This window comes from Numenius arquata, chromosome 2 (genome assembly GCF_964106895.1).
Source record: "Numenius arquata chromosome 2, bNumArq3.hap1.1, whole genome shotgun sequence".
Classification (NCBI taxonomy): domain Eukaryota; kingdom Metazoa; phylum Chordata; class Aves; order Charadriiformes; family Scolopacidae; genus Numenius; species Numenius arquata.
Window position 1 is genome coordinate 19,167,030 of NC_133577.1, and position 12,896 is coordinate 19,179,925.

The window sequence follows — 12,896 nt, forward strand, 5'->3', positions numbered from 1 at the left end:
AGTGAGGATCCAGGAGTCAATGTTAGAGAGACTCCTGGCTGATCTCCTGATGTGCTTGAGAACTCCTGCTTGCCTGCCTGAAAGGAAGATAAGTTTTCAAATTCCTGTTTTGAATCCAGGGAAGTCGCATAGTTTCAAGGAGCTGGATTCTTCTTTATCTTCTTCATCAATAGGATTGTATAAGTTTCACCTAGACATCAAAGCCTCTGGGGTTTCAAATACTACAATTAGCACAAAGCAAACGAACACATTTTTCATTTGCACACTAAGTATACACCTTTTGGGCATTTAAAATTATTAAACATTCTTTTTCAACACTTACTTCAAGGCTACACCTAATATCCCACCCACCCCCCCATCCCAACAATTGCCTGAAGCCAATTGTTTATTCAAAGCTGGCTCTGAGAGCCAAAAAGGTGTGCAAGTTTGCCAGCTACACACAGCATGACAAACCATATTTCAGGAAAATGACTCAGTAAGTTCAAAATGTTTTACACATTTAATTAAGCCTTACACTAACTCCAGTTGGCAAGCAGGAGTATGAATCATGGAAGCTAGATCACAGGAGCAAACTCAAAGCAACATTAAAACTTAACCGCTTACTCCTGGAGCTGAACAATTAGTTACTACAGCAGGAATCCAGGAGGAAACATCCTGCTTCATAGGCAAGTATACTGTGGACAGGAAGTAAAGGGAAAAGAAAAAAAAAAAGATGAGAACTGTCATAACTTGAAGCACAGATGCTACACCCTCCAACTAGTGCTAGCAGAGGCATTGCCATCAAGCCCTCTTCCAATCCTCGGTATGTGTCTACTGACACTGCAACACTTACCCACTGCTCTCCCTTTAGTGTCCTCTACAAAGCTATCTCCATGAAAGGATGGCACATCAAGGCCAAAGGCTACCAGGAAGAAGTAGTGGTAATGCCATTAGCATGAAGGTTTTTGTCATCATCGTGCGCATCGCTGCATTTACTTAGGGGTTCCCATACTTATTGTTACTTGTGGCCCTCTTATGTACCATGAGACACTGCAGTATCCTGAGCTTCTTTACTTAACAAGAATATACCTTAAGATGCAATACTGAGCTAAACTACTAACAGAAGAGATCAAACTTGTACAACATAGTCCTGGTGCAAAAATTAAAAAAAAAGTTATGCAAATCTGTACATTATTCTGTTTTTCATGGGTTGCCCACTCCTCCTGGTGACAATCAGCTGAAGCAAATAACACAGAAAAGAGAACTCTAACATCTAACACAAGAACACAGAAAAATGTGCAACAGATATTTAGTTGGCAAGGATATTCAGAACATCCATAACATGCTGAGCTATAAACCACTTCCCATCATGCCCTAGAAAATTCGAAAGCAATAGCAATTTAAAACAAAAAAAAAAACCCAAAAAACAAAAAAAAAAGACATAGATATGTACCACTAGTTTGTTGCAAGGAAACAGAAGTACAGTCATTGTCCTTTGCTCTCTCTCAGTTTGAAATGTCTGAAGTAGTTTGAAGTGGAACAATAAGTTCCTTCGTGTTTGCAGTGCTGTTTGTGTATCGTCTTTATCATCACTGTGCTGACCCGCAGGATGACTAGCTTTCCATGTTCACAAGGAGGCCCTGAGTTCAGGGCCACTATCGAACATTAAAAAATGCAAACTGAAACACCTCCACTTGCTACTTTCACCCACACTCAAGTTACAAAGTTGGCACCATAAAGGCAATATTCACATCTGTAGTTAGTGTAGAGCACTAGCATTTCTCACATTGTTCCTATTTCTCTTCCACTGCACTGCTGGTAAGACTGCTTTCACAAAAAAAGGATCAATACACTTATGGAAATGACAGGAAGACTACAACATCACACTGCATCCTTCTTCCCAGTATAACAACAAAACATTGATTAGGAAAGAGGCAAACAGCTTTACATACTTTGCCCTTAGCCAGCAAGTCTTCCATATTGTTGCACATGAGCAAAAATTGTAGAGTCACTTACTACACCAGGAAATGGAGTGTATTGCCTCTAGTGCTGAACAGTGTTTTGGTTTTTGTTTGTTTGGTTGGTTTTTTTAAGAGGCTTTCGTCTTCTTTCAGGATCTTGGAAAACAGCAGCTCAGAAACTCATTGTGCTCCAGTCCTGCCACTGACACTGACCTCAACATTGTTTACGTGGTGTCCAACCATGGCTCCAGCATCTTCTCACTGTGTCTGTCTCCCCGACTCAGCTGGGTTTGCAGCTCCATTTCACACAACTGTCCTGAAGATGGAATTACAACCTTCTTCCACTATCACCACAGCACAGACAACAGCTTTGTTTACTCCAGAGACCAGCAATTTTTTAGCTCCTGGACAACAAGCTCCAGAGGAAAGGCTTTTCTCCTTCTCTCTCTTAAAACACACACCACAAACACAACCTACACAGAGTCAGGATCTATCACTGTTGTCACTTCAACAAGTGCAAAGTTGTACAACTTATGACCTATGTCCCAGAGAACACAAATGATAGAAGATCAGAGGTCCCCATTACAGCGGTGGATTAGGTCTTTCACAGGCACACTTAAAAGTTACTTCCTTTGTCAACTTGAAGCCATTATTTAATATCCTGACAGATGCAGTTACTGCCCTCCCCTAGTCAAAAAGCCCATTTCCAGAAGAAGAAATCTCTCCCTGTGAAACTAGAAGCATGCGATGGAGTTTCAGGGTCACGTTCTTCCCCACTCCAAGCATGGTAAAACCGTATGACAGGCTAGGAAAACTGACCACAGGAAATTCAAGAGGATAAAGTAATTCGATATAGAAATAAACCTAGGCACACGCCACATTCTCCTGCCCTGACAGGTCTTCTGACTCTGTTCCTCTGGGTCAGATGTGCTCCATGCATCTAGCGCAACTCTACAGGAATCTTACCTAATTTAAAGAAAATGGATACTCTTTCAGTGCAGTCAGGAATACTGCAGTTTGGAGGCTGGAGAGTGCTAAGCATAATTTAGCTCTAGCTTTGATTTTCGGAACAGAAGTTAGCCCTCTTTCTCCTGTTGCTCCCCTCTGCTTCTAGGGAGCCTCCCAAAATTACTTGAAAGGAGATGAAGAGATCAAGCATTTCAAAGACATCCTTGCTAGCTAAAAGTAGACATAAACATGTTTGTGTGTATATATATATATATATATAAAAATAAACACACACCCTTTACCATTCCTTCCCTATTCAGCTGTGCAGAGTGCTCAGAGTAGCTTTCAAGACCACGGCTGCAGCATTTCAAGGAGGGTGCTCTGCACCTTTAGCTACCAGTGTTATGGTCTGGAATACAGAGCCCTCAGGCACCCTGTGGGATGTGGAAATTCACAGGTACACTTCTCCTGTGTAAGTCAGAAAAAGTTTTCAGATGACCGACACTCAGAGAAGGCTCACTGATGTAACCAAGACACTACTTTTGCAATTTAAATCCTTTGTATCATCTCCCTTTGCAGGAAGAGTGACTCACAGCCTTTAGTGTCCTAAAGGAAAGATTAATAAAGTAAATTGTGTTAAAAGCTGCTGTAATACATACTGTACAAGAAGTCTCTCTCAAGACTGTTTATCATAATAAAAGACTTTTTATAGGAAAATGCAGGAGATTTAAATTAAACATAAATGCTTATTAGCACATACCAGGAAGCAATCCACTCAAATAACAGTCTCATGCACAAGAGTGTATCAGCTTTTTTAGCAGTACTGTATTGCTATTGTTCTGTTTGAAGTATTTTCTTCCATAAGAGGTATTACTAAATATATTAGCATTACCTTCTCACCACAGTTGAAAACTGAGAACTGGACTTAAAATGTAAAAGTTTTAGATGATTAAATGTTGAGAACCCCCCTGGATCCTGATTACTGGAGATGAGAACTGTGGTTGCAGATAAGGTTATGTATTCAAGTGCTTAAACATGAATAAATATGCTTAAATGCCATACTTAAAACTCAGAGTACCACAAATAACACAAGATATTGATGAAAGGGATAGACTGTACTTCAATCATCCATCATAGAGGTGATTGCCAATTAGTACACACTGTGCTTTCCCTCCCCTTTTCTTTTTGAAGTTTGGCAACAGAAAGAAGAATTCTGGAGTGGACTAAAAGAACCTAGTAGTCACTCTACTGACTTCACACAAACAGAGCAATTGAAAAGGGGAGAAAACAGCTACAAAATAAAGACATAAATAGCAATCAGGAAACCCAAGCTCATTTTGATGAGACGGGGCAGGAGTCAGAATTTACCATTTACTAATCTCCTCACTCACATCCAGAATAAAAGCATTTAGAAGACTTAAGGTTTTGACTTCATATAATTACAAAGAAGTCATTTGATCATGATGCAACTTGAAGCAACTTAGATAAGCAATAAATTTTGTGTAGATGCTGGATCAAAGTTTTAAACAGCTGGGAACTTGCAGTTTGCTTCACATAGGCAGTGCAATACTGTACAAATACCCACCTGCAACCCTAGACATCAGACCTCTATGTTCAGCCCCACACTTCTCTGGTGTTGATGCAACTCTTGTCTTCCATAAAGGTGCTTATACAACATTAATTCCCTGGCCACCTGTGAGAACTAACTGGCCAAATGACAAAACATCGTCCAGTTTTTAAGCATCCAGGTGCCTAAGAGTAATTGGCCTCCTCCTTAACCTCAAAAACATATTTAGAGCAGCAACAAAAGAACACTATATATTTCACACACCACTAAATTTCAACTTAATTTTTGTGAAACTGAGTGTAATACACATGCAAACTTACTGATTAGATGTCCTATAAACTTGCAGAGGTTCTGGATTTGACTTATTTGTTCAGATGCAGCCCAGCTAATTAATTACCCAAAGCTCCCTTTTAGCGAACAGGGAACTAGTCATCTCTTGGATAAAATAAATTGCATCCTGAAGCATGTAACTACTTAGAAGCAGAAATTTAATCCTTGACATCAACAATGACAACATGATAATTCTTCTGGGTCTAACCATGTCCATTTGAGATACTTTTTGCTCTTCCACAGATAGTAGAGCTACCTTCTGATTTTTCCCATCAAATCTTCTAGAAGAAAAAAAAAAAACCTTCCTCTGACTGCTTTTTTCCCCGAACAGCAGCACTGCTCATCTTGGTTCTTTGCCACATCACTCCTCCTTTGGGGAAAGTTATTTATAAGCCTTGGAAGTAGTGGGAAAGAAGAAAAGAGGATTCAAAGGAAGAATTCTTATTTCAACACAGAACTCTGTTCTTAGGAGAGAGCAAACCACAGAGTGAGCGAGAAAACTAGAGTAAGCTAGGGGTAGAAAAAAAAAAGGGGGGGGGGGGAACAATCGACTAGCTCATTGACTGAAGAGAAATGGGTTTTCTCACGCTAGAGTTATGAACATCTACATGTAAGTTGTAGTTTGCTTCCACTTTAAAAGATACTGCTCTCTAGGAGGCACCACACTCATCCCAGAGACAATTTATCCTTGACTATAGGGTCTGCCAAGTGACTCATCTCTCCTGATGACACAACTAGCTCTTAGCCAGCACACTCTCTCAGGCACCAACTGCCATTATGGAACAAGTTCATTTTCATGAGGGAACAGTTTTCCACAGATGAACTTTCATCCATCTTAAGTAATAACCCTTGCTAAAAATCAAGCAGCCTAACTCTATCCTTTTACATCTTGCATATACTTTATCAGAACAACTTCTCCCCATTCAGCGTGACATTGGCTTAGTAGACTGGATTGTAGCAGTCACTACAAAGTTTAATTTAAAAGCTTCTGAACATCAATTGCTGTGCATCCCAGTGTCTGCCTGATTGAGTAAATCACAATTGTCTGTTTTGGTGTCTGCCTAGGAAAAAAACTGGTTGGTTCGCTCTTTGATCAATAACTAACCACTGCAAACTTAAAATCCAACACACAACCAAAAAACACATACACACACACCCCTCATGCATTGTCCCCAAACTCTGCAGGTTGTACCATTCCACTGTGTCAGTACACCTCAGAGCATCAGGAACATAGCTGAGATCACTGCCACAGCAAAGTCCTGATTCAATAATGGCTCACAGCCAACACAAGTGGGAATCACACTTCAGTGGGAGTGAGCATCAGGTGTTATCTCAGGTAAGGAGAGCTCTGCCATCAATTATAGTTATCAGCTATCTTCTCTACCAGCTAAAAACCTTGTCATCTAGGTTCTCAATAGATATTGAACCAGAGTTCATTTTTGGTTCTTAAAAACTAAGGTTTCTAAGAAACAGGATCTGTCAACCCTTTGTCCATGGAGAGAATAGTTTCAGTGCAAGTTGCCATTCACCATAGATCATCAGCATCTTGGCAATAGCTGCAGAAAGCCAGAGGGATCGAGAAACCCTGAACAAGGTTCACAGACATTTTTCAGAAGTCTTTCTAAATGCTATTATCCTGGCTCTGAGCCCAAACAGCACACTGTCTGAAAGCAGTAATTCAAAAGAGTGGCAGAGACCGTGCAATAAAAATATTAAACTTTGTTTTCTAGCTAACTTAAGCATTTTAAGTTTAATGATATCCCATTCAAGCATCACAATTCTTTCAGTTTGTGCAATAACTTTCTACACATCACTTTGCCCAAAACATTTGAAGTTTTCTATGTCTCTCTACTTGCTGTATGAATTGTACATGGGGCAGGAGAAGGAAAAAGATCAAAGTTAAAAAATCAGGTTTTTTTTTTGTATTGGTATCTCCCTTAGGTCTGTCCTGATTCAGCTGGTGAGGACAGTGACAAGAAGTATTCAATTTATAAAGAATCAGAAGTAACATAGTTCTCTGTCAAAGAGGGCAGTGCTACTGTTCTCCTGTCAGCTTTCCCTCCAGTGCTGGGATTCTGAAACACAGGCTCTGGGATGCAATGGAAGGAGACACTGGATTTGTTTCATGACCCCAGTTGTCCCTTTCGTATTTTATCCACACAAAGTTAATGGTGGAATAACCCTTCACCTCCATCAAGGGCACACTTTTATATTCTCTATTTTGCATTAAACAGAAACCAATGTTCCATTGGTTGCCTGATCAATTTCATTCCAAAACAAATCGCAGTTATTTACTTCAAAAAAAAAAAAAAAAAGATAATATTAGAAGACAGGCACTGTGGATCAATTTCCTAAATATATTTTGGAAAAAAATGGATTTCTAAAGTCAATTTACGTTATTACCTACCAAATCCTTTGTAAAAGCTAAATACTTGAGATTTTTTAAAAAGTTTTTATAATTTACTTAAAGTAAAACAGCTTACGCTACCTATGTAACATTCTCAAAGAACTGTGGGAAGGAGAAAAAAAACATAATTTGTTTCTTACATACATCACCGGTGTAATTTTGTAAGGATCTATACAAGGTCATAATTTTCCAGTAATCAGATAAGGGTCTGCATTTGAGCTCATTCAGTAACTACTTTTACAGAAAAAAACAAGTCATCCCAGAAAGACTCATATGCATCTCTTTTTTAGAGAGGTGCATAGCATATCTGTACTCACAGTTACTTATTTATTGTCATGACAATGCATTACTTAATAAGAAAACAATTTTTCATTACTTTGAACATTTTTTTTAAACATTGTTTCTTAATTCTCAGGGTTTAGGGGGTGAGGGGTTAGTTGGTTTTTTTGTTTGTTTTTTAATGGAGGAAGAAGAAAGCATCATGTTCAATAAACATAGTGTTGTTATGATCTAGCAACTTTAACTAGGCTTCCCTCCGCAAGACTTTTTACATCATATTATATATTATACTTCTCTACACTGTGCCATACCACTCATTTAATGAGCAGCCTCCTATTTGTTTTTTCCTGAAAGAACAGTTTGTTCCTATGACCCAGGTTATTTTAACAAGATACAGATTTATTTTTTTGTGTGTATGTATTAAAAAAAAAAAAAGCAAGAAACTTTAATAGCTCTTTAATAGCTTCCTACCCCAGGACAAGTTCATGTCTTGTGATCATTCCTGGTAACCCAAACATACAACACATGAAGTAGCAGAGAAGTTTACCCAGTTACTCTGTTTTGTAGATTCTCTATGTGCATATTAACCTGTCACCCACAACCTTAACCACTCCAAGATAGGGATTTTTTTTTTCTTTGCTAAGCAGTCATTATGATCACTATTAAAACTCATCCACAACATACACTAGTTTTCATAATGGGTTGAACAGTCTGTACTAGGTGTATTCAGACCTTTGATCAATTGAAGTGGGAGACACAAGGGAAAGTTCCCCAGATACTACTAAAATAAACCAACAACCACCTCCCCAATTTTGCAACAAAAGCAACTTTTTGAATGGCAGACAAGAATTTTCTGATTTGCTGGAAGTTAGCTGCTGCTTTTTTTTCTTTTGTCAGAGAAATGAGGCGATATACCAACAATTCTAGTACTTGTGTACACTAGTTAAGCTGGTTTGAGATAATCCTAGTGATGATCACAACAAACAGCCTGGAAACATTCTCCATTGTCTCTGTAGTTGAATACTACTCTAGCAGCTTTGAAAGAGGGACTGTCGCCAGCAGTTTAGCATTACACTAGCACTGATGTAGCTTGATGCTGTGGTAGGTACCGTCTAGAGACAACCTGACCAGGAAGAAGTAGAGGCCTTCCTCAGATAACAGGAAGAAGCCTTATGTGTGCAGGCCCTGATCCTCAAAGCATCTACTTTATCCAGCCTGGCATCTTCTGAAAGTGCACAAGCAATCGAGGAGATTTCCGCATTGATAAATGCGCTTCCTAACACAGGTGATCAAGGAGCCGATGAATGAAATTGTTCTGCTGGACCTAATCCTTGCAAACAAAGAAGTACTCAGTCAGGAGTGTGAAGTTCAAGGGCTGTTTTGGTTGCAGTTACCAAGATGACCCTGGAAGGAAGAGGGGTCCACGAGAGCTGGTTAATTTTCACAGATCACCTCCTCCAAGCTCAAGATTTGGCCACACTGACCAACAGAAAATTATGCAAAGACAGCGGGAGGCCTGCATGGATGAACAAGGAGCCTCTGACAAAACTCAGCCATGAAAGTGAAGTATGAGAGGAGGAACCACAGAGAGGTGACTAGGAGGAATATGAAAACTATCCAAGTAGGGATGGAGCACCTCTCCTATGAAGACAGGCTGAGAGAGTTGGGGTTGTTCAGCCTGGAGAAGAGAAGGCTCCAGGGAGACCTTATAGCAGCCTTCCAGTACCTGAAGGGGGCCTACGAGAAAGCTGGGGAGGGATTCTTTATCAGGGAGCATAGTGATAGGATGAGGGGTAATGGCTTCAAACTGAAAGTGCTGTGAGCTGTATTGCACACATGCTCACTGTCTTAGAAAGACGTGACAACGAATTTTACTGCCAACTGCACCTTCAAGAAGGATATAGATAAAATATCAATGCCTAGCTTGGACCTAGGCCAGACCACAAGGCATAACACCCTTGTTTAAGTATGTTTGGGCCTCTAGCGATCACATGGTCAAACTTACCATCCCCTATCAAAAAAAGACCAGTTTGCCAAAAAGAATCACTTTGTGGAAAAACTGCATCCCACAAGTCTAAGCAAGGACTGCCACAGGAGTTTGAAGTTCTCTTAAGGAAATTCCCACCAGTTAACCTGCTTACCTTTGTGGCAGGACAAACAGGGTCCATGGCTTTGCGAAGACCTCCTGGGGAGCACCCTAATGATAGCAACCCTGAGTAATCTAGACAACAATTCTAGAGCAGAGCTGACACACACTGCTCTAGGACCATAATGTGCCTCAGAAACATTGCTGTATCCAACAATCCCCTAAATTTAGACACCCCCCCACCCCGACATTTAAAGAACTTGTCCATCAACAGCAAGATCAGATCTCAGAAAAACAAGTAGTGCAGTTTTTATAATGCATTTTGCCACCAACTCATTTGTCAATACAGAGGATAGAAAGAACAGCAGGCCAACGTAGCCTAAACAGGTTATTTACAAGAACATCCTTCAAATAAATGCGATCCCTTGCATTACATGATTCAAAGTTACCCCTTAAGTCATGCTTTACTGTTTCCTGAAAAAATTGGCTTTGAGTTTGGGCACAGTACAGCTATCAGTAAGAAAGTCACCAGAGCAGTAGACCATTCTTTCCTACAGTACCACTAGAGTAGGATGCAAGCTTCATAGGAATAGAGCAGGCTTATAGACTAAGCCAGTAAAAAGCTGAAACAACATGGCAGCAGCAGACTAAGGGTCAAAACCAGTCAGTTTTTCTTATTGTGTTTTTCTGTAGTACTGCATAATGAAGGGACATGGAGGAAAATTAGGTGAAGAGTGAGGGTACTTCTACATTAGACAGTGATATTTCATCGTCAATGATTTGTTAGTGGTCCCTGTGCATTATAAAACATAGGCACAAGTGCAACAGGTTTTTCAATCAGATATAAGTACATCCTCCCACTTGGCATACAGACACTGCAGTTGCCTTGCTGAGGCAGGAGTAGACATACAGAAAGCTAAAGACAATTACAGATACCAAATTGCAAATCGTAATACTTAGCAGTAAACGCAACAGAAAATGAGAGAATACAGGACTGAGCTTTCTCTGTATAAGTAGTCATTACATGCAATTTTTTTTCTGCCAATTTAAAATGTAAGAATTATAAGATGCATCCCTAATGAAAATTAACTGGGTTTAAATTCATTTAGGAAATGAAGGCCATCTTCACAAAAAAAATAAATAACCGCCCTAAAACCCAAACCCACAAACCAGAAACTTAATCTTCAGCAATATCCTCAAAGATAATGCGATAAACCCAGTTACCTGCACTTAATCTCAGCCCCAGGCTTTTACAAGAATAATTTAGTGCTGTCTTTTTAAGAAATTGAAAAGGAGGAAGAAAATTACATTTGGAAGTTGCATCCATTTCACAGAGCTCAAAACTCAGACTTCTATCATTAGAAGGGATAAAACTACTCTTTTAACATATTAGAAAGTAACAACTTACCCTTGCACTGAAAACTAAACATCACAAAGGTAAATCTGAAGTTTCAGAAAGTAAGAGATACTGAAAAGCTTAACGTGTTCAAAGGTGGCTCTTTAGACAGGGGTCTTTGCAGCTTCCCTTCAGTCCTGAACTGATTCAGTCTCCTTCACTTTTTGGAGTCAGGGGCTGCTTAATGATCTTTCGAGCACCCCTTGGTTTACTCCACACAAGCAACAGCAGCTTGTACTGATGCCTGGGACCAGCAGCAAGTTGTTTTACCTGCTTTACAGTCAAGCTTTGCCCTCAGTTCATCATAATAGTGAATGTTGATCTGCTCTCACCTGCTTTCTCTCTTCATATCACATTCTCTCTCTTATATTTGGCATTTAAACACTTTGAGGCAAGACTTGTGTTTTTCTGTAGGTTTGGGCTTTTTCTTGGCTTTGGGTGGGTTTTTTTTGTTTGGCTGGTTGTTTTGTTTAGTGATTATTTATTTTTTTTTATTTTGGGGGTTCTTCTGGTTCTGTTTTGGTTTTTGGTTTTTTTTTTAAATATAGCACAATAGTACAATGCTACAACAATACAAAAAATAGATTAACTTGAAGGAAAGAGTTAGCTCAAGTCTTGCTTGGGATGAAGAACCAGGCTAGTGGACCAAGAGGAATGAATTAAAAAATTAGTAGTTTTGGGGGTTAAGACATCAGGCACAATTCACAATACACAAGCACTGTTATGATGGCAGCTGCTCTTTTTGAGGTTATTACAAAATATCCTCTGTAGGAAATTCATATGCCTCAAGAAGTTTTTTCTTCTTTCTTGGAAAACCAGCACAAGGATAGTATCTGTAAAATAAAATTCCCTAAACTCTAGTTGAATAAGTCTATTCTCCTTTTTTCACTTGACCTTGCAATAGAGACTAAAAAAATGGGTTGTTTCGCATCTTCAAGGCTAGGAACACATGGAGAAGTACCACAGACATTTTGTTTGCACAAAGGCAGAAGATTATATTATAATAATTTCCTAACATTTGCATAATCCACAGATAAACAGATTTACCTCTTTTACAGGTTCTTCATCCAGGGCAGCATCTTCCACCACAGGCTAGTGAACAGAGAGGCAAAAAGAGAGGAAAAAAAAAAGTATTGTAAATACCTGTTATTGAGAAAGACACAATTCTAAGCCAAGTTCTAGCACAACATGCATTCAGTTTATTTTCAGTCACTTAAATCCAAATTTATACTACTGTAGAAGGCATGTTCAATTCTTCACACAGGTAAGTTAACCTTTCAATCCATAGGGACCTGCTTTCTCCAAGATATATTAAATGCTAAGAGATATAGGAGAAAGCAAGGGCATGCTGGCACTATTAAAATTGCTGATGAATTGTCAAAACCAGGTTTATCATAGAAATTGCACAAAAATGAAGAACTAAGCAAGATTATTCATGATGTGGTGAGTTCACCCTGGCTAGACATGAGGTGCCCACCAAAGCCGCAAAGTTGACAGAGGAGAGAAAATATGAAAGGCTCATGGGTTGAAATAAGGACAAGAACAGATCACTCACCAATTACTATCACAGGCAAAAGAGTCAACTTGGGGAAAATGAATTTAATTTATTACCAAGCAAATCAGAGTAGGATAAAAAGAACTAAACTCAAATCTTAAAAACACCTTCTTCTCAGGCTTAACTCTACTCCTGAATTCTCTAACTTCTCCCCCTAGGCAGCACAGGGGGACAGGGAATAGGGGCTGCAATCAGTTCATCACACATGTTGTCTCTGTCACTCCTTCCTCATCAGGGAAGGACTCCTCACACTCTTCCCCTACTCCAGCATAGGGTCCCTCCCACAAGGAGACAACCTCCATGAACTTCTCCAACATGAGTCCTTCCTACGGGCTGCAGTTCTTCATGAACTGTTCCAGCAAGGGTCCCTTCCATGGGGTACAGTCCT

The 12,896-nt window shown here is 39.6% G+C and overlaps 1 protein-coding gene across 1 annotated transcript in view; it reads right to left on the reverse strand.

Annotated features, from left to right (window-relative positions):
• The window catches only part of RPS6KA2 (ribosomal protein S6 kinase A2), a 298,477-nt gene that overhangs the window by 281,846 nt on the left and 3,735 nt on the right, over positions 1 to 12,896 (reverse strand). The window contains exon 2 of the mRNA XM_074168576.1: positions 12,001 to 12,045. Coding sequence (XP_074024677.1) covers positions 12,001 to 12,045 — 45 coding nt within the window. The remainder of the gene's footprint in view (positions 1 to 12,000; positions 12,046 to 12,896) is intronic.